Genomic DNA, 21,028 nt, shown 5'->3' with positions numbered 1-21,028 from the left:
CCATTTTGCAGAGGAAGAGAAGAAGGTCCCAGGGGTGGTGAGTGTGGACCCAGGGAGTCAGGGAAGCGGGCTCATGCTTCCCTGGACTGGGGTGAGAGCGCACCCCCAGTCTTGGGGCCTGCAGGGTAACCTCTCTCCCACCTCCCTGCCTGCTGAGCACTGCTCCAGCTCTTCCCAGAATTGCCCCTCATGAGAGCCCCCCCCATTCCACACTCCAGCTGTGTGACCTTGGGCAAGGCACAGAACCTCTCTGGCCCTCAGTTTCTTCTGCTTCTGCTCTACTAATTGGATAGGATAGTTTGCAAACCAAAGGACCTCCAAGGTGGGAAGAACCTCTGAAAACCAGTAGGTGAGGCTGGAGGCCAGGGTTCCAGATCTGCCCCCGCCACCAGAGTGACCTTGAGCAGGGCTTGTCCTTCTCCAGCCTCGGTTTCCTCTTCTGTTCAAAGAGGCCGTGGGTGAAGACAGGCGCTGTTCTATCGCCCTTCCCAACCCCTCACCAAGCAGGGTCACTCTGGACTGGGGTTGGGAGGAGCAGGGTCACTCTGGACTGGGGTTGGGAGGATGGGCAGGGTGGGGAAGGAAGAGATCAAGGTCAGGTCAAAGCTTGGTGGGGCCAGTGCCTGGGCCAGCCGCCGGACTGGCCGGAGGAACAGCGCCACCTGCTGTGTAGAGGGGCGGGCCGGGGCAAGTGGCTGGCAGGAGGCCCACCTGGGTGCTGGAGCAGCTGCCCAGGCCTCGCTGTCCTGGAGCCACGCGGGCTGGGGTCCCTGGGCTGGACAGGCATTTTGCACCCTCCCCGGGAAGCCCTCTTTGCTGAGGTCTCTGCATTTCAGTGCTCCCCGGGGGTGGGGTTAGTGGAGTCGTCCCCCGTGCCCTAGCTCCCAGCCCTGCGAGGAGGGGCGGGCACTGTGGGACCAGCCTGGGACCCTGATGACTGGCTCTGCACTTTGGGGCAGCTTACTCACCCTCTCTGAGCCCCAGACCCCTCAGGGAGGAGAAAGGGGTAACGAGCCCCATCTTTCAGGGCCCTAATGAGGTCATGGACACGGATCCCCCGGCACAGCTCACACAGGCAGGGCTCAACAAGGGGCTGCCCCCATTCAAATGGGGCTTTGAGGGTCTTCTGGTCCCTCACTGAGACTCATCGTGTGGTCCTGGACCAGGGCATCGACAGCGGCGAGAGCCAGTCTCGGAGGTCCTCTGGCCACTTGCCACTGACCTCAGCAGCAAGTCACGCGCCCCCTCCACCCCCACCGCCGCCACCTGCGGGGAAGAGAGGTCACGCAAGGCAGCCGGCACGCTTCTACATCCAGTTTATACACAGCTCTATACAATATACAGAAACCGTTATATACAGATATATTTATAGAATAAGCTATATTAACTTGTCTCTCCTTTTTACAGCAATATTAGTTTGGATCTTTCATACATTAAGTACAAAAAAAGTCAGGGGAGGATGGCACGGAGCGTGCAGGAGGGTCTGTGGGGCCCGGCTGCTCACCGCCGATTGCATATGGAGCTCCCCCGGGCCCCTGCGAGGACAGGCCAGCGCATGGCTGGGAGAGCTTGTGCTGCGGGTCTGGGGGACAGAGTGGGGGTCGGTCTGAGCCGAGCTGGGTTGAGGGGGGTGGCTCAGACCCCCCAAGAGTGGTGTGGGGAGGAGGGGAGAGACCTGCAGCAGGCCCATCCTTTGGGGGTGAGGTGGGGAGGGGGCAGGGAGGGGGCTGACCCGGGGGCACCCAGGGCTGAGTCCGAGCCTGCCCCAGCCCCAAGCCTGTAACCCAGTGTGGCTGCAGCCTTGGGGGCGGGGAGTCTGTCCCTGATGGCTCAGTCCTGGGCAGGGGTGGGCACCAGGCCCCCTCAGAGGTCCCGGGGCCCACCCTGGCAGGGGAGGAATTAAAAGGCCAGGCACCAAGTCTCTCCCTGCTATTGGCCAGGGTGCTTGTTGGAACTTGACTCTGATTTGTGATTTGTCTTGTTTTTAAACTCTGAGAGCCACTGATTCCATCTTGCTTCTGTGCTGGGCCCGGGCTGGGCCAGCAGCGGGGCCCTCAGCAGGGGCGGGGTCCTGGAGCCTGGGGAGGGGTGGGAGTCACAGAGAGTGAGGAAGGCCCAGCTCCCAGGTCTCTGACACCGTCTGTCAGGGTGGGCAGGGGTCCCAGCTGTGTGTGTGGTGGGGTTAGGACGCAGGCCCCAGACACCAGTGGTCATGAGATGGAGGGGGGTCTTGGTCAGGGGGGCCTGGCCGATGCGGGGAGGCTGTGGCCGGGGTGGGGGGGGAGCCTGCCTCCGAGGAGACGAAGGCACAAGCGGGCGGTCTACGCCTCGGCACACACCAGTTTTCCAAACGGGGGTCAGAGCAGCAGGCAGGACGAGGGGAACGGGCGACATCGGAAACTGAGCTGGCCCCGTGCCCCCGCGCGCAGGCCCCCACCGTGGTTCCTTGGCAGGCTGGGGAAGGCAGCAGGCAGGGAGGGCGGGTGGGGTGGGGTGGGGTGTGCGCGCCAGCAGTCCCTTCCTCAAGAAGGGTGCACACTCATGCACATGCACACATGCCCCCGAGAGCATGCACACCTTCCCCACTCGGCCTCTGGGGAAAGGCCGGGGCGCCACCTCCCCACCGCTCCCCCAACCCAGCAGGGGAAAAAAAACCCTCAAACGGGGGCTGTGGAGGCCTCTGGCTAAACCAGGACAGCCCCAGAGCTCCTGGCCCTCCTGCCCCCTCCGGCCCCCCGCCCCCCAGGCAGTGGGCAGAGGGTCTTTGGCCAGGTCCCACAACACTCCACTCTTGGCCCCACTCTTTGCCAACAGGACATGGAGATGGAAGGAGCCCCACTCCTAGGAGAGAGGCAGCGAAGACCAGGAGCTGAGGGGAGTGGAGATGGGGTTGGTTTCAGATGCCAGGGCTGGGCTGCCGGTACACGGTGGGTAGGTGATACAAAGGGGCTACATGGGACCCTCAAGGGCAGGGGATTTGGGCGCCCTTCTTCCTTCCAGGGCACTGACTCTGCAGCCAGGGGTGGTCATACTTGTGTTCTCCACCCTTTGAGTGGCCAGGATCCCTGGGGGTAGAAGGCAAGCCAGGAAGCAATGGGCAGGCGGGGCAGGCCTGGATGCCCAGGACCCTGTGACAGAGGGATCAGCATGAGGGGCACCGAGCAGAGAAGGGACGCTCCTGACCCCACCCCTCTTACACACCCCTCAAGGTCGCTCGGCTGACTTGGGCCTTGTGGAGGCTGTCCCCTGACCTGCTCAGAGTGGGGTCACTGGACACATGATTGGGGGGTGGGGGCTTGCAAGCCCAGGAAACACCCTGAGCGCAGCCCAGCAGCTTCTGTAAACATACACAGCACTGCGGGCCACCTTCGTGGGTGGTCACCCCAGGGGGCTGGCCAGCAGGCACCGGATCTGGGGGGTGGCCAGGGCAGATACCAGCCTGGACCACAGATGAGAATATGTGGGGAGGGCGCTGCTCTCCATCTCGGCCCTGGGAGAGCAGCCAGAGGGCAGTGATGGGGAGTCAGCACGCCCAGTGCCCATCCTGGAACAGGGGGCGCCAGGATGCCCCTGTGGGCCGGTGCTGCGCTGCCCACCTGGCAGGCTGCCCCAGGCTCCTCCCTGCTCCACACCCCTCCCCTCTCTGGAGGGCCTAGATCCCAGCCGCCTTGGCTCTGGGGATCCTAAGCTGAGGTAGGGATGCGGACCCCCAGCTCAGCGGCAGTGCCCCGTGCCTGAGGCTAAACTGGCCTCTGGGGGCCTCTCCTCAAAGTGGCCCGGCCCTGGAGGCAGCCACCAGGAGCCCGAGGGGCTACCTGCTCGGACCCGGGCCTCAGGCGACAGTCGCTCCCGGGGTGCTAGCGTGCCGAGATGACCAAGTCATCCTGCTTGGTGGGGCTGGCCCCACGGCCGGTGGGGGTCGAAGTCCGGATCTTGTCCACTGCCAGGCACTCCTGGCTGCTGAGGCCCGTGGGCGTCAGGTCCATGAGCTCGCCCGAGGAGCTGAGCGGGAAGGAGGGCGAGAGTGAGATGCCGGAGGAGGGGTCGGCCGAGCCAGCGAAGAGCCTCGGGGGCTTGGGCACCAGGTTGGGCTCGAACTGGGCGCGGAGCAGGATCTCTTGCTGGCTGGGGGACTTGGGGCCCTCAGCGTAGTCGCTGGTGGGGCTCTCGGGCACCACCATGCAGTAGAGGTCCTGGAAGGAGCTGCTCTTGCTGTCCAGGTTGAAGAGGCTGTCGATGAACTCGGCGAACTCCAGCACCTGAGGGCTGGGCGAGTCCCCCAGGCGCCCGTTGTGCAGTGCCAGCTCTCCGTGGGGGGCCGCCCCGCCACCCGCCTCTTCCTCCTCTTCATGGGCTGCGGCACTGGGGGGCCGCTCAGGGGTAGCGCCCCCGCTGCCCAGGGCCGCCTCCAGGGGCTGGGTGTCCTGCGAGTGTTTAGACAGGCTGTCGGCCGCCAGCAGCTCGGTGCGTGAGCTCAGGGACGGGTTCTCCTCGGGGATGGCGGGGTCGATGTAGAAGAGGTGGCCCTCGTCGCGCTCCAGCACAGCGTGCAGGCTGGGCGAGCCCCGGATGCTGCGGAAGCCCGAGGAGCGGCGCGAGTCGAAGCTGTACAGCGACTCCGTGTCCGAGAGGCTCTCCATGGTGGCCAGTGGCGCCCGGCGAGCCTGCAGCTCCGCCGCCAGCCGCTCCTGCGTGGACAGCAGCAGCAGCTCCACGGGGTCCTGGCGGGCCGCTGCCGCCGCGGCCACTGGGGACAGCAGCCGCCCCTCCGAGAAGCCCTCCAGGCTCATCTCAGACTGGGACTTGCTCCTGCAGAGGCAGGGCAGGGAGGGGTGAGACTCAGGAGGGGTGGGGACCGACCCCCAGCTCCCCGGCTGGACAACTTGGGGAGGGGAGAGGGGAAAGTGAATTTGGTGGTTGTTCAACAGTTTGGAGCTGGGAATCCTGACTTTTAAAAAACAACTCACAGGAACCCAAGACAGGAGAAAAAAGGGTGGAGGCTGAGTTAAGCCAGGGTCAGGGTCCTGAGGGCCTGAGGCATTGGGCTCCAGGAGCCCTGCTGGGGAACCCTGCACTGGTGCCCCGTCACTGTCCTGATGCGGGCCTGAGCTCCAGAGCCTGGCTGCCCAGGTCACCCATGAGGCAGTGTGGAATGGGAGAGGCGGGGAGAGGGATGGAAGGAGGGGAGAGGGCGGGAGGGAAGGGGGGAGGGGAGAGGATGGCACAGAGCCACCCACACTGGTTGTCCTCCCACCCTCAGGACCAGTACCCCTCTGTGGCCCCTCCAGAGCTCTCATTACTCCCTCCCTCACACTGGGGTCCCCCCGCCTCTCCCGTGGGTTGTGGCCCTCTGCTGGACCGGGAGCCCTGGAGCCCCCCTGGGGTCACTCCGCACACCAGCCTGCAGGGCATGGGGGATGCAGCGACGGCATTGCAGCTGCAAAAGGACACTGGCGCCCTCTTCTGGTCATGCAGCCACCACAAGAAGTGCACAGATGGAGAGACGTCCAGGTGTCCCCACCAAGGGCCTGGGAAGCAGCGGCCACCTTCTCAGCAGCCTGCTGGCCAGATCTGTGACCTGACTCAGGACCCGGGCATGAAGGGTCCTAGAGAGGCAGGAGGATCTCCCCTCTCAAGGTGGAGGAGGACCTCTCAAGAGCCTGATCCCCAGAGAGTGCGTGTGAATGGGGCGGGGAATGGAGCCTGTGCGCACACCTCTGTGTTTACGTGTACAGTGTGTGTACCAGGTGTCTGTGTCGGCCCCCGTGTGTCCACGTGGCTTGGCTGGGCACAGGTATGTCTATGCATTTACACACATGGCTGCCTGTCCAAGCGTGTCCTTGTGTACGTGTGTCCCGGCCTGGTCTTGGTGTGTGTCCTATACGTGCAAATGTCTATATGGAGCTCCCTGTGTATTTAGAGCTACTATTTGTGAGCATATGTATATGCACATGTGAGCGCCAATACAAATGCACACGTGTGTGTCTGTGTGTGTGTGTGTAAGTGCCTGGGTACGTTAAGTCCGTCTGTTTGGGTCTACAGGGGTATGAGTGAATCTCTGCATTTGTGTCCGGGGGGACCATGCGTCCCTAGATGCCCGCTACCCACGTGGGCTTGAGTGACGGCAGGCTGGGGCAGTGGGAGCAGAGAGAGAGCGCGAGCAGAGGGGGCGCATCCGACCCCTTTCGTGCAGGAGTGCAGAGCTGCGTGAACACACACGTGCACAAGCATACACGCTCTGAAGCCACACTTGTGGCCCCCGCATGCACTGTCCAGGGTGGGGCCGGAGTGGGCAGGACGCACCTGATGCTGCTGTTCCGGGGATCCGCGGCGGGCAGCTCCACGGCGAGGCCAGCGGGCACGGGCGGCCCCGTGGGCAGCGGCTGCTGCTGGAAAATGAGCTCAGGCGTCAGGTCCACCTCGGTGGGGCTCACCATGACCTTGGCAGCAGAGAGCAAGGCCGTCTTCCCCTTGTTGTAGTTCTCCAGCACCTGGGGACAGGACAGGAAAGCTGGTGATGGTGGAGGGGTGACAATCATGGGGGTGGGGGATGGCAGCAGGACAAGCCTCTCAGGCCAAACAGGGCCTCCTGGGGTCAGCCGGGCCCCACTCTCCTCTTGCCCCAGTCCCTGCTTCTCCTGTAAGGCCTGGGGCTGGCCCTGCAAGTGTGCCTCACCCCACAGGTGGGCCAGGTTGGAGGTTCCCTTCTCTGGGCTCAGCCTTGCTGTGGCCAGGTGACGGCCGAGGATGCCCTTGCCTGGCTGTGCATCTGTCAGGGGCCAGCTGGTCTTCAGGGCCTCTGAGCTGAGCCTGCCTCAGGCACAGGTCCCTGGGAGACTCCCAAACTCCTCCCCGCCACGGAGCCACACAGCAGTGTGACAGAGCAGGGTGAGGAGGCCAGGACAGGAGTGGTCTTTCCAGCCCCACCGCCACCCAGCTGGGGACTCTGGCTGACCTCTCTGAGCGTCCACACCCTGGTCCGTGAAATAGGGGCAGAGATCCGCCACGCAAGACACCACGGGGCATGGCTGAGTGTCCGCCCGAGCTGCCGGGCTCACCTTGTTGAGCCCCTCCATGACCACGTAGGGGAGGTGCTCATGCAGCATGGCTGGCGAGATGATCACCTCGTTGAAGGCCTTGTTGTCACCCCAGATGGCGAAGTACGTGGGCTCCTCCTGCTCGCAGCAGCTGAGGGGCACAGGGGCCAGAGGGAGGCTGAGGGTGAGTGGCGGCCTGGCCCCGGCCCGCCGGCCCCTGGCTCTGCCCTTTGCCCTTGTGTGGCAGGGCCCAGCTCACAAGCCTTTTGTCAGGGGATGCAGCCCACGCGGGCAGGAGGGTGCAGGCCCAGCCCTCTGCAAGAGCAGGCGTGAGAGATGTCTGCATGCCCGTCCACTCCCCTCTCCCTCCTGCACCCACCCCGGCCCCGCTCCCAGCTCTCTGCCAACTGATCCTGCGGTGAGGCCAAGTGACAACTAGGGTGTGAGCTGGCCAGGGCCTGAGGGTGACCCCTCCGGGGCATCCACCAGTGGGGAGAGGTGCCCTGGGGGGACACAGGGAAGGGCTGACACTGGGGACAAGGGATGGGACCGTCAAGAGAGGAGCCTGGAGTCCTGCCCTGGACTGGCCTTTTGTTCTACTTCCACGGTCAAGGCTAGGGCAACTCCTCCATGGTGGCCCGGGGCCATCATCTCCCAGCCTCTGCCCCCAGCCCCAAGGGGTGACTGAGGGAAGGCCGCCCATCCCCCACACCCCTGGAGGACACAACCTCGGCCCCGGCCACTGCCACCTCCGCAGCTGCCCCTACCAGCACTGCTCCGCTGGGTGGTTGTGGACCACGTGGATGATGCGGCCGGGCGGGTAGAGCGGGGTGCTGGCCGACAGGGCGATGGTCAGGTCGCTGGGGTGTGTCCAGAGCCGCGTGCTGGCCAGGGTGGTCACCTCCACCTCCTCGGGCAGCTCCGACTTGGGGATGCACTTGGTGGCCCCCACGATGATTCGCCACTACGCGGGCAGAAGGGAGACAGGGACGGAGCTGAGCAGTGCTGGCAGGGTGGACAGGGGCAGAGGGGCGCTCAGGAGGAGGGTTCCCAGGGGAGCAGTGGGAGCTGGGACGGCCAAAAAGCTGCCAAGGACAGATGACGTGGGATTGTGGAACTCAGAGCTGGAAGGGGCTGGCAGACCGGTCAAGCCCTTATCCAAGGACGGGGAAACAGGCCCAGCAGGGGAAGGGACTTGTTCTCGGTCATTTCACAAGTCGGAGGCAGAACAGAGCCTGAAGTTCAGCCCAGCTGCACCCGCCCGGCCTGGCATGTCTGGGTTGGTTCCCAGCCACCTGCCTCCAGGGCCTGATAAGTACCCAGGACGGGTCTGATGGGCACAGTCCTACATCCCGGAACTCAGCTCCTCCAGGCAGACATGGTCCCCTAAGGCTTTCTTGCCCTGTCCACCCCTGGCACCTGGCACAGGGCACAGCCTCCCAGAGGGTCACGGGCACCAAGGCTGGGACAGTCCAAACCAGGCCGAGACGGTGAATGGGGTGAGGACCGGCCTGGGGGACCTGCTGGCCCAGGTGGGCCCCTCCTGCCTGCCTCAGGGCGCCTGGCCACAGCATCCCCACCCCCTGGCCTGGCGTGCTGAAGGCCAGCTTGCCACAGGAAGAGCCCCCGGTGTCCTCCGAGGACCTGAGGAGGGACGAGGGAGAGCTGATCCTCCCCTCCGGGCCGCGGCAGAAAATCGGAGCCAGCGGCACCAGATCCCTCCACAGGTGATGCCAGCCTCCCCGAGCCCGGGGCGCCACCACAGGCTGCGGACGAGGCCTTCCCATCACACACTCGAAGCACTGAGCCACGGGGACAGCACTTTCCTGACTTAAGACAGCTGTGTGATGGGAGCCAGGACTCAGGAGCCCCTGGGTCCACTCCTGACTCAGTTACAACTTGCTGTGTGAACAAGAACAAATCTTGCACCTACTCTGGGCCTCGGTTTCCCTGTCTGTACAAAGACAGGCAGGGGTGGAGAGGATGAACTCAGTGATGCTCAGGGTCTGATGGCCCATGACACCAAACACACCCCAGCCTGGTCTCATGTGCCTGGGCCTCTTGTGCTTTGCGCCCAGGAACAGGCAGGGCACAAGAGAGATGAGGGCCCAGTGCCAGTACCCGGGCAGGAGGGAGGGCAGGGGGCTCACTTTGGGCTTGGTGCTCCGCTGCAGGACGTCCAGGAGCTGTCTGCGGAAGCCTTCCAGCTGGGAGAGGCCAATCCTGGGGGAGGGAGCAAGACGGGGCGTCAGCTGGGCTGGCCAGGGACCAGGAGAGGTGCCAGGTGGGCCGCAGCTGGGGCAGGCCCACGCCCAGCCCCCAGGAACACGAAGAGCAGGCTGGCGGGGTCACGGGGTAGGTGGAGGGGAGTCTGCTGAGGATGGGGAGGGGGTCTGGGGCCCCTCGAGCAGACGGTGACTGAGTGAGAGGGATGTGGCGCCGGGGCGAGGCCCTGAGGAGGTAGGAACAGCGCAGGCCAGGCCAGTGGAGGTGGGGAGCGACTCACCTGGGGACGAGGTCTTTGCCCAGAACCACGGCGGTCACGAATTCTTTGGAGTATTCCATGGCGTCCTCACTGCAAGGGAAGCCGGGGGGGCGCTAGGGCGGGGAGGGGCCCTGCTCCAGCATCCTGGCGTTAGTTAGCCTCCTGACCGCTCCCTGCCCCGCCTTTCCTGCCAGTAGGGCTTTGCTGGGGGTAGACCCCCGGGTCTGCCTGGCATTTGACAGAGCTCCACCCATCCCCAGGCCCCATGTGACCGAAGTCAGACTGCCCAGTCTAGCCCCCGCCAACTCTGCGGCCCCACGCAGCTCACCTCAGCAGGCCGCCTGGTGGGGAGTAGGCGAAGCACTTGAGGGTCGGGTACTGGGGACGCAGGAGGAAGGAGAGGATGGCAGCGGTGCCTGCACCCAGGGAGTGGCCCACCACGATCAGGCCGTAGTGTTTGGTTCCTCGGCCCTGGGGACCGAGAGCAGCCTGAGAGCCCCGCCCCGCTGCCCGCCAAACTGACTGTCTGGGCTGACACCGGGAGGCAGGGGGCTCCTCCCAGAGTCCTGGGACCACGTCTGTGCTGGGTAGTTGCTGGGGCAGAGGAAAAGCCAAGCTGGACCCCCACAGAGCCACTTCCTGGGGAGACTACTCTAACAAACTCCTACTGATGCTTCAAAAACTTGCTCAGAGGTTACCTCCTCGGGGAAGCCCTCCTGGTTTTCCAGGAAAGGCTCACTCCCTCCTCAACACTGCAAGTGAACCTGGAATAGACCTTTATATATAGTGACTACACTCTAAGATAATCGTTTTGTCACCTGCCCCCATCCCTGTGCCCTGACAACTAGACTGGGATCCCCTGAGTCCAGGGACTAGTTGGCTTTGGGAAAGGCAGTTGGCAGCGCCTTAGGAGAGTGCCCCCAACCAGAGCAGCACCCCTTCTATCCGCTTTGTAAGTATTTTCTTTGCCATTCTGCTCTCTACTTTGGAAGCTCTGGGCCTGAGCCATCTTTGTGCTTCCAGTGCCTGGCACAGAGCAGGTGTGCATAACCGGGTGGGGCCAAGCAGGGGTGCCCAGGAGGAACTGGTACAAAAGAGAAAGGGGTCAGAGGAGGTGGGAGGGACCGAGTGACGAGGAGGCTGGGAGCCAGGGATCAGAGGACAGCGTAACAGCCCGGCCTGTGGGGAGGGTCCGTGTTCACCCATCCTGTCCCCAACCTATTGCCCTGGGGGAGGGAGAGCCAGGCATGGGGAGGGCTCGGTGGCGTGCAAAACGCCTCACCAGGTCTCGCCCGAAGGCCTGGGACAGAACCATCTCCTGCTCCAGCTTCTTCTTGATGTACTCAGCCGAGAGGACCATCCCCTGGGTGAGGAGGAACAGAGGTGGGTGTCTTATGGAGGGAGGGAGGCCCCTCCAGGACCAGAGACCACAGGGACCAGTGGCTCACTAACCATGTCCCCCTCTGGTCCACACGATCACCCGGCTGTGGGGCTGGCGGACGTTTCATCACACCATTCCCATTTCACAGATGAGGAAACCAAGGCTCAGAGGGGCTGTGTCTACCTAACCAGTGTGACCTCCCAGCTGCCTCGTCAGGCTCTTCTGCGACAGGATGGGGGCCCAGCAGGGCTGTGGGGGCCCCAGCAGGAGGCCGCAGGATTCCTTCCAAAGGAACCCACGCCTCTCTGATCATCTCCGCCGGGGAGACCCGCGAGCAGAGAGGAGCCCCTACCCCAAACACAGGACAGGTCTGCGCGGCAGCAGAGAGGGGAGAAGGCAAGGGGCCATCGGGGCCCAGGAGGAGGGGTACCTTGTGTCCCAGCCAGGTGCCATGGTGCCCCTCCACAGGGAGGCGCTCGGCGTCACCGGTCAGGTCTGTCAGGGCGTCCTATGGGGAGAGAGGACAGGTGGGGGCGGGGCTGAGGAGGACAGGAAGAGGGAGGTGGGCACCCCTCGGGGGGGAGAGGGGGTCCACGGCAGGGGGCTGGGAGCCACTGGCAGGGTACCTTGGGGGACAGGGTTCCCCGGATGCTGATCACCACCTTCTTCTTGTCATGGTCCACGGCCACGTAGAAGGGGGTTTCGTAGACCTAGGAGGAGGTGGCTCGTGAGCCTGAGCAGCCCTGGGAAGTGGCCAGACTCGGGGAAGGGACCTTAAGGAGGTTTTCCCGGCCAGGAGATCTGACTTTGTGAGGCACTGGGCTGCTGTGAGACTGCTGGGGCTCCCAGGGGTCGTGGTAGATCCCTCCGACCAGCACCCAGCCCTCTCAGCCGCTCTGACTCGAGCAGCCCTGAGCGCTGCCTCCAGCCTGCGGAGTCCAGAGGGGCTGCCCCCTCCCCAACCCTCACCACTTCTTCCCCCTCTCTCTCCCCAAACGGCTGGGGCAAGGAAGCCCCAGTACTGGGTGTAGGGCTGGGGTCCGCTTCCTGCCGCAGAGGGGGTGCAGGCCAGGGGGTGGGGAGAAGGAGGGGCCCACCTCTGCCTGCCCCATTGGGAAGGCCTGGAGGCCGCTGCTGGCAGTGCCGGCAAAGCCAAGGGCTCCCACAGCCTGGGAGGACGGCTCGGCACTCCCGGCCCCAGCCCCCAGCCCCGCCTGCGCCCGGAGCCTGCAGAGGACAAAGGCCCACCAGCCCCTCACCGCATCGTGGCAGGAGGTGTAGACGATGTCCACTGCGGTCATGTTCTCGTCCAGGAAGTGGCGCCGGATGGCAATGGCATTGCAGCCACAGCAGTTGTCCTCCTCGATGGTCACTCCAGGGGCAAACCGGGGCCGCGCGGGGCACAGGCAGCACCTGGAGCAGGGGACAGAGGGTTCAGCACCGGGGACCCTCCATTAGAGCAATATCCCCCTCCCAGCCTCTCGGGACCCTGCTCTTGCAGCACCCCCACTGGCCCCTGTCTCCAAACCTCCCTGGTTAAGCTCCACCGGCCGGTTCCCAGCCCTCCCCCGACGTGGCCTCTTGGCAGCATGTGACCAGTGGGCCTCTCCCTCCCCTCAGAAATTGCCCCCCCACTCACAGGAGGCACCTCTCTCCTGGGTGGTTCTCCCTCACTGGCAGCCTGCCTGGCCTCTCCCCGAGGGCCTAGAGGCCAGGTCTGGACCTCCATTTCCCACTGGCTACACCCGCTCCTGTGGGGCCCCATCCACTCTCAGGCCTGCTCATGGCCTCCAGACGCTTCCACCCAACCACCCCCGTCTCCTCTCAGACCTCCCACAGGGTCGCAACCTCTCCAGGTCCCAGTGCCCGATGGCCCGCCCCCACAGGCTCCCTGCAGTCCTCCACATCCCCCGCTCATTGCTGGGCCCCACTCTGGGGCCACCTGACTCCAACCACTTCCCTCGCCGCCACCCCTCCGCCAGCTCCGAGCTGCCATTCTCTCTGCCTCGGGGTGTCGCAGTGGCCTCCTGATTGGTCTCCCTCGCCTACAACTGCCCCCTACATTCTCAACTTGGCAGCTAGGACCCCCTTTACCCTGTAAGTCAAGCCACGTTTCTTCACGCAAAACCCTACAATGCCGCCCGCCTGCCCAGTGGAAAAGCTGTAGTCCACGCAGGGGCCAAGTCCCTGCCCCATCTGGCCCCGCCCAGAACCAAAACAGTGCCAGGCAGACAGCAGGCTCCCAGAATGAACGGGTGAGCGGCTAAGCTGGGCACCCAGCTAGGGGAGCAGCTGCTCCTCAGGCCACCAGAGGGAGCCAGCACCCAACAGATGGGCCCCGGAGCCCTGAGAGCATGTGACCCATGCCTGCCAGCTGTCTCGAGATGACAGCTGAGATTTTATTAAGAATCATGAATTTCAAGGATGCTGAAAGGTTTGTCTCCACTTGAGCGGCACCTGAGGGACTGTTACATACTTTCCAATAGGGAGAGGCCTTGATGAGAAATCCCAGGGTCAGGCCAAGTCTGGGAAGCCACCGGGCCTGGGGTGGGCGACCACTTCCATGCACGCTGGGAGGGCCGCCCAACACTGCCGGGCCAAGCGGGGGTGGGCCTGGGGCTCAGGGTGGGCCCCTTCTCGGGCAGCTGTCTCTGTACCTCAGCCCCGTCCTCTGGCACCGAGCACATGGAAACCACAGTGTGGCCTTTGGAGACAGAGTCCTGGGCTTGAATCCTCGCTCTGATGTGACCCTTCCTGACTGTGAGGGCCTGGAGGGCGCTAGGCCGTCCGAAGCCTCAGTTTCCTCCTCTGTAAGAGAAGCTGCTGACAGCTACTTGGCAAGGCTGGTGTGAGACCACAGGCCCCAGATGCAGAAAGAACACACAACAGGCCCTCGATAACTGCGGGCTCCCCCTCTCTCCAGGCAGAGGGCTGCCTCTGAGTCCGTGATCGGGGGCCAGGGACCTGAGGACAGCAGCAGCCCAGCAGTCTGGAAGGGAGGGGCCCGTGGCATCTTTGAGGGCAGTGTCCCCGCAGACAGGAGGCCACGGGAGCCTGAGCACCCTCAGGGGCAGGGCTGGAGCTGAGTGGGGTCTCCCGAGGGTGGTGGGGCCGTAGGCAGGCCTGGCTGGCATGCTCTGCGTGGGACGGGAGAACCTCTCCCAGGTGAAGGGCGTGGGCCCAAGGGGGGTGGGCAGCCCTCCTTCCTCCCGCCAGTGCTGGCACACTGGGCTGCACTCAGAGAAGGGGGCCTGGCCCTCTGGCCTCTATCCCGACATCCTTGGCTGTAGGCCTGGACTCCAGGCCTGCCTCCTCTGTCCCCCAGGCACCTGGTTCTTCCAGGCGGGGACCCGGCTGGGCCCTCATGGTGTCCAAGGACCCTCTGCTCCCTCTCCCTGCAGCAGTGAGCTGTACAAGACGCCAACATCCCTCCTGTCTACAGGGCACTTCAAGGGCCCAGCCTGCCAGTGGCTCCCTGGCTTCTGAAATATCCTGCGGGCAGGCAGGACGGACACTGCCTGTACAGTGATGTCCCCACCCTGCCCGCGAGTAAAGGAGCAGGGCCTGTCAGAGCCCAGGTCTCAGGACTCCTGGTTCAGTGCTCATTTTGGGAAGCTTCCTATCCGTGGCGGGGACTCCCAATGACGCTGGGAGGAATGCCAGCTGTGTGCCGGCCGGCAAAGATGCAGAGGGGACATGGGGTGCCCTGGTCTGCTCTGCCAGTTGCTGGGGGATGGTGAGAACAAAGTCTGGGAGCCACTCGCTTTCTGGAGAAGTACGGCCCCGCAGGAGGGGTGTGGCTTCCATGGGCCCCAAGGGCAGGGTGTCTTGGACAGAAGCTGCCCGCCCAGCACGCCAGCCTTTCCAGAACAGGGAGCTGCCCTCCTGCCTGGCCTGGGGAGAGGGCGGAGACATCAAGGATGGGGAGGGGCCCTCCCGGAGCTCTGTCCTCAGCTGGCCACTTAGGAAAGCAGAGTCCACCCCAGGCCTGGATGCTGGCTGGGCTGAGGGTGATGTCCAACCGCAGGCAGGTCCTGGGCTGAGGCCTTGCCAACTCCTGGTGAAAGGGTTGGAGCCTTTCACAAAGGGCCTTCTCCAGGCCTTTCCAGAGGCCTCTATGGATTGGACCTCTACCAGGAAAGGCCTTTCTTTCAAAAAGGCAGAGCACAGGAGGGTTGTGGGGAGGAGAGAAGCTGTGGGCAGAGGGGAGGGGTTGAGAGGGGCAGGGAGGGAGACGGGAGGAGAACCAGCAGTGCCAGGTACTGGGCAACATCTCATGGAAACCATGCCAGGAGGTATGTAGCACCATGCCCACTTTACAGATAGAGAGACTGACGTTTGCAGAGGGAGACGAACCTGCCCAGGGCTGCAAGGGACAAAGTCTCGATTCAAAGCCGGAACTGTGTGATTCCAAAGCCAGCACTCCTCCCCACCCAGGGACGATGCAGAACCAGAAAGGTCGAGGTCCAGAGATGGGGCGGAAGAGAAGCAACGCAGGCCGCAGGGGAGGTTGGGCGGGCAGCAGGCACAGGCCGGTTAGGGAGAGCCTCCCAGGGGCAGGCGCTGCCCCATGACCTCAACCTGTTGTCCACACCTGCTGGCCGGCCGGGAGGACGGGACGGGTACTCACGAGCAGGACCGCGCCAGCTGGCAGAGGCCGCAGGCGGGCTTCCGCATCAGGTACATGGGCCAGCCGTAGGCGGCCAGGGCGAAGAGCATATAGTAGCAGACCTCTTTGTAGCGCAGCATCTCTTGCTGGAAGAGAGGATGCGGAGGGCAGTCACCCCCTGCCCTTCCCGCCTGCAGCCTCAAGGCCCCTGGGCGCCCCTCGATGGGGGAGGGGGCTCCCTCCGAGGCTCCGCAGGGGCTGCAGACCCCGCCACCGGCCCTGCAGGAGGGACTGCTCCTTCAGATGATAATTGCATTTCCCTAATTATCTCCACGCAACCAGCGCACGAATCCTCCGAGAGCTGTCCTGTTGCTTCAGTCTCAGAATTAACGATTTGGGGACAGAAAAATGCTCGGAGCCCTAGATCGATTTTCTTGCCCATTTTCCTGAGAAGACAGGGGGAGGCATGGGCAGCCATCACCCCTCCTCAGCCATCAGGCCCTGGGAAGGGACATTTAACCCTGAGAGGCCCTGGGCCGTCCTGCTGGCGGTGTCCGGGCCTCGAGCAGACACTGGAGACACTGACATGCTGGGTGACCAGACATGTCGCCAACCGTCTTGGCCTCAGGGTCTCTGTCTGCAGATATAGGAGACTCCAGCTTGACTCAGGGAGTCACAGGCTCCCAAGGGGCGTCTGGGGCAGATTGGGATCTCCCGGGAGAAAGGCGCCGGTTGGAAACCGGGCGTCTGAGGCAGCGGCTGCTGTTATCAGTCTGCTGGGCAGAGGGAGCGGGAGGCACAGGTGCCCAAGCGAGGCGGCTTCCGCGTCCCGGGGCCCCAGGCAGCAGAGGACTCCTGCACTTACACTTAGAGGGAATTAGTCACCTTGTAAAAGTTACAGAGGGCCATTAGTCATCTTGTGAAGTTCAAGAGGCAGCCTTAATCAGGGCCCGGGGCGGGCTGGGGGGGCCGTCCCTGGGCGGGCTCCGTCTGCTCTTCAGGAACCAGCCAGAGAAGGTAATTATCCTCCTGCGCTCCTGGCAGGGCGGGGCACGTAGCCTCTGGCAGGTGGCAGCGGGACCCCAGCCCCTCGAGCCATGGCAGCCTGACCCCTTCTCGCCTAGTGGTCAGGGGTGGAGGGAGGGGTGGTGAGAGCGAGCCAGGGCAGCCCTGGTCAGCGGGGACAGGCTGTTTTCAGAGGGGACACAACTCCTGCTTTGGGGGGTGGCGGCAGATGGAGAAATGAGGCTGTTCCGGGCACTGAGGTGCAAGGAGTGGATCCTTCTAGTAGCGTCCCGACTGGCACCGTCGTTTACTGGCACCACGCTGGGATCGGGACTCAGGATGGCTCATCTCCTCCCCACCAGGGCTCTGGGGGGAGGTGTGCCCAGCGCCACCTTATACCCACAGGAATGGGCTCAGAGGGCATCAGGGACTTGCTCAAGGTCACAGCGTGGAGCTGCTGCACACCAAATTGGTCTACTCTGGAGGCAGGGCTGGCTGTACCCCCACAGGGCGGGTCCACCTCTACCTGTGACACACATGCTGGATTTCTATTAAAGGTGCCGGCGAAGAGGTTCAACTCCTCAAAAAGGCTTAAAAACCAAAGTGCTATGTCTCGCTGCCTTTTTTTTTCCTGAGGAAGACTGGCCCTGAGCTAACCTCTGTGCCCATCTTCTTCTGTTTTATATGGGGGATGCCTGCCACAGCACGTCCCACAGCATGGCTTGATAAGCAGTGTGTAGGTCTGCGCCTGGGATCCGAACCAGCGAGCCCCGAGCTGCCAAAGTGGAACTTGTGAACTTAACTGCTACGCTACCGTGCTGGCCCTTTACTGCCTTTATAACAACCACAGCAATAATAATACCAGCTCACCCTCATGGAGCACTTTGTCACCTTGAGAGGCTGGGACAAGACATTCTGAGCACGGACAGGCAGATTTGGGGGTTTCATTGTAGGACCAGCATGATGGGGAGATTCTCGGGAGGAAGGTGGCGGTAGCTGAGAAGAGAAGCTGTCTGGAGAGCTGAGGGGGGACTCGGGACAGAGCAGGTGTGGCCGATGCTGTGACTGCACAGGTCATTCAGCAAAGGGAGACAGGGATCCAGCCAGGGCGCTGGGGCGTGGGGGTTGGGGGGAGGTGTGGTTCTGACTCACCGAGTTCTTGAGGTCGAGGTACTTGGTGTTTCTGGTCACGGGCATCCCAGACAGGAAGGCCAAGATGTCATTGTTGGCCTGTAAGACAGGCTTGTGAAGGTGGCTGCCCAGATCCAGCTGCATGGCTGAGAGGGGCATCCAGGCCCCCGGGCTCTACGCCCATCCATTAGGCATCATCCATCAGGCCCCTGTGGTTAGAAGGCCCTGCGGCCAGCCTGGGCAGCAGCCACACACGGCCCAGCAGAGGGAAGTCACTCAAGCAAGAGCCGTGAGTGGCTGGCTGAAGGGATGAGCTGGGGAAGGGAGGGGAGCGAGCATCACGGGGTGACCTCCGGGGCCCAAGACGGTGCACGGAAGCTGGGCAGCGGGGGCAGCTGGGGCGGCGGGGGCGCCTGGGAGGAGGCCGGTGTGGGGAGGCTGCCTGGAGAAGGGCCGGGTGCTCACCTCGTCCAGCACGGCGTTGCGCTTGGCCCTCTGCCGCTGCCGGAGCAGCACCAGGCCGGCGATGATGTCGGACGGCACGATGTCGAGGTCTCGGAAAAACTCAGCGAAGAGGTAGGCGATTTCCGAGTAGGCATCCTGTGAGGTCCAGGGAGGCAGGAGGCAGTGGCAAGGGAGCAGGAGAGAGGAGGAGAGACCAGGTGTGAACCCCCGGGGTGGGGTGTCCTCTCCGGGCCCCCTCCCCAGGTTCACCCCAGCACCTCCTTGGCGCCAGCTGGGCCCGACCCCGGGCGGCCCTCTGCAGCCCTGACCCTGAGGGCCCTGTCCTGGGCTCTGGGCTCCCGCCGAGCTGGCAGTGGCTGCCTGAGACAACCCCTGACCCTTCTCCGTCCTCCACCTCCCGGCCCTCTTCTGTCCTCGAGCTCCTATGGCACTCACCGTCGACCACGCACAGATGCCAACGTGAGCCACTTCCTGTTCTTTCCCCAGACACTAGGAACCAAGCCCTGCACGGCCCGCTTGTTTCTCCTCCGGCCTTTCTCTCTAGCAGAGAAGCCAAAACTAAGCTCCTGGCTGCTTCCTCCCCGACTGAGTTTCTTCCCACCTCCCGCCAGCCGTGACCTTGAAAGGCCCCCAAAGGGCTCTGTGGAGCCCCTGGGTCTCAGGCCCCCTCCCACATCTGCCCGCGGCTTCAGGCTCGGGGACCCCCACGTGTGCCAGGAGAAGTATGCGATGCTGGGCCAGTAGCTCCTCTGGCTTCCCCCGAGCCCTGTCCTCAGGACAGCCCTGCCTAGGAGGCAGCCCTGCCGGCTGATGCTGAGTCTTCCCTGCGTCACCCCAAGCAGGAGGCTGGGACCTCTTCCCTAACCTGCTGGAGAGGCCGTGGTGGGAACAGACTCATGGCAACTGGCTCTCTCGCGCGGGGCTCCTGCCCGGAGTGTCTGGCTTTCGTAAGAGAAGAAAAACCCAGGGATGCAAACTCGAACACTTAATGGGGCCAAACAGAAGCTGCTACTGCTCAGCTCCAGCTGACCAGCCCTGTGAGGGGCCCACGTTGCCAGATCCAGAAATATGGAAGTTTACACAAACGCCCTTGATTTTTAAATGTTGGCATCCAATTCAAACATTTAAGCAACACAGCCATGGACTGATCAAAGCGTGCTCTAGGGGCCGGCCCAGTGGCATAGTGGTTAAGTTCACACGCTCCACCTCAGCGGCCCGGGGTTCACTGGTTTGGATCCTGGGCATGGACCTGCACATGGCTCATCTAGCCATGCTGTGGCGGCATCCCACATAGAGGGTCTAGAAGGAATTACAACTAGGATGTACAACTCTGTACTGAGGCTTTGGAGAGAGAGAGAAAAAAAAGGGAGGAAGACTGGCAACAGATGTTTGCTCAGGGCCAATCTTCCTCACCAAAAAAAAAGAAGAAGAAGAAGAAGAAGAAGAAGAAAGAAAGAAAACCATGCTCTGGACTGGACCCCTGGGCTATCAGTGTTTGATGGGACCCAGGGTCTGGGCCCCTCTATGATGGGCTGCCTTTCCCCCCCGCCCCTGCTTTTTTCTCCCTAACTCCCCCCAGTACATAGCTGTATATTTTAGTTGTGGGTACTTCCAGTTGTGGCATGTGGGACATTGCCTCAACATGGCCTAATGAGCGGTGCCATGTCCACGCCCAGGATCCAAACCGGCAAAACCCTGGGCTGCCGCAGCGGAGTGCACGAACCCAACCTCTCAGCCACGGGGCCAGCCCCTGGGCTGCCTTTTCACCAGGTTCCAGCAGCAGACTCTGCTCTGTGCCAGGAGGGGTGGGCGTGTCCCCGTGGGCCCTGGCAGTGGCGAGGAGGCTGCTCCCTGTCTTCCGCCTGGTCTGCCTGTGGCCCAGGCCCTGGACTATGACCCCTCAGGACTCCCAGAGAGGCCCGTGGGGGGCTCCCCGCCCACCAGGGAACCTCGGGGGCTTTCTTACACTTGATTACTCACTCTATGGCTCACCAGGGGCTGTGGATGGGCAGGAGCCACTCAAAGCTTCTGGTGGCTTCCGTGGAGGGCACTTTGCTGTCTGGCTCAGGCAGGACTGGTCTCCTGACCTCAGTGGCTCTGCCACTAACTAGCTGTGGGACACTGAGCAAGTCACTCCACCTCTCTGGGCCTCAGCTGCCTGATCTGCAAAATGAGGGGTGGCTGGATGATCTCTAAGGGCCCTGCCAGCGCTAGGGGCTCCATCTTGAGGACCCTGCCTCCCTCCCCTGGGGCCGCCCTGCTGCCTTCCTTCTGCGGCACGCTCTTGTGAGAAGCCTGGCCCCTGTGGTTCCCAACGCGCCCGGGTGCGGAAGGCTGACTGCGCGTCAAGGACCACACTGAGCACTTCAGAGCTGTGATGGGTCTTCCAGAGAAACCCACAGCTGGTGACACGCTGCTTCTTGGTCTCCGGGTCGTCCTGATCTTTGAGTCTCTCTTCCCCTGAACTAGACCCTAAGTTCCAAGGGGTCTGTTCCCTTGACAAAGCGAGGGGTGGCCAATTCACATGCGTGGGAGTCGCTCAGTGAGGAACAGCTCCTCCCACCAGCAGCTGTCCCCCTGCTCCTGCTCACGGCCCAGCCTCCCTCCACCAGCCCCGCCCCACCCGGCCCTGCTGACAGCGGGACTGCAGCCCAAGGGAGGCGACGTACTGGTACTTACTGACTGCGAGTCCTTCGTCCTGGTGCAGCAGAGGAACACTTTGAGCCGGCGTGACCAGCTGGTGGCCTGACCCTCCTCTAAGCGGTGCCTGCAAAGGGGGACAGTTGCTCTGTGTGAGGTCAGGGGGCTAGATCAGAAGAGCCAGGGCCCGGATGTAATGGAAACAGGGCGGCCTGTTCCCAGGACCCCACCAAAGGGCTCCCCGGCAGGGGGTGTGGGGGAGGACAGGGCCCAGG

At 63.4% G+C, this 21,028-nt stretch overlaps 1 protein-coding gene across 11 annotated transcripts in view; it reads right to left on the bottom strand.

The window, feature by feature from the left end:
• Positions 1-1,276: 1,276 nt before the first annotated feature.
• DAGLA (diacylglycerol lipase alpha) overlaps positions 1,277-21,028 on the bottom strand; it is a 63,148-nt gene continuing 43,396 nt past the window's right edge. For 10 of the 11 annotated variants that reach the window (XM_070487955.1, XM_070487965.1, XM_070487966.1 and 7 more), the window contains 15 exons: positions 20,793-20,880; positions 18,114-18,287; positions 17,670-17,747; positions 15,534-15,658; positions 12,163-12,316; positions 11,530-11,613; positions 11,334-11,411; positions 10,805-10,885; positions 9,851-9,993; positions 9,544-9,612; positions 9,188-9,260; positions 7,805-8,001; positions 7,059-7,188; positions 6,304-6,491; positions 1,277-4,809 (listed from right to left, as the gene is read on the bottom strand). In XM_070487955.1, the coding sequence (XP_070344056.1) occupies positions 3,858-4,809; positions 6,304-6,491; positions 7,059-7,188; positions 7,805-8,001; positions 9,188-9,260; positions 9,544-9,612; positions 9,851-9,993; positions 10,805-10,885; positions 11,334-11,411; positions 11,530-11,613; positions 12,163-12,316; positions 15,534-15,658; positions 17,670-17,747; positions 18,114-18,287; positions 20,793-20,880 (2,614 nt within the window). In that variant the 3' untranslated portion in view covers positions 1,277-3,857. The remainder of the gene's footprint in view (positions 4,810-6,303; positions 6,492-7,058; positions 7,189-7,804; positions 8,002-9,187; positions 9,261-9,543; positions 9,613-9,850; positions 9,994-10,804; positions 10,886-11,333; positions 11,412-11,529; positions 11,614-12,162; positions 12,317-15,533; positions 15,659-17,669; positions 17,748-18,113; positions 18,288-20,792; positions 20,881-21,028) is intronic. The other variant, XM_070487963.1, reaches the window with a different exon arrangement.

This window comes from Equus asinus, chromosome 17 (genome assembly GCF_041296235.1).
Source record: "Equus asinus isolate D_3611 breed Donkey chromosome 17, EquAss-T2T_v2, whole genome shotgun sequence".
NCBI classification, from domain to species: domain Eukaryota; kingdom Metazoa; phylum Chordata; class Mammalia; order Perissodactyla; family Equidae; genus Equus; species Equus asinus.
This window is presented reverse-complemented; position numbering and strand designations above follow the sequence as displayed.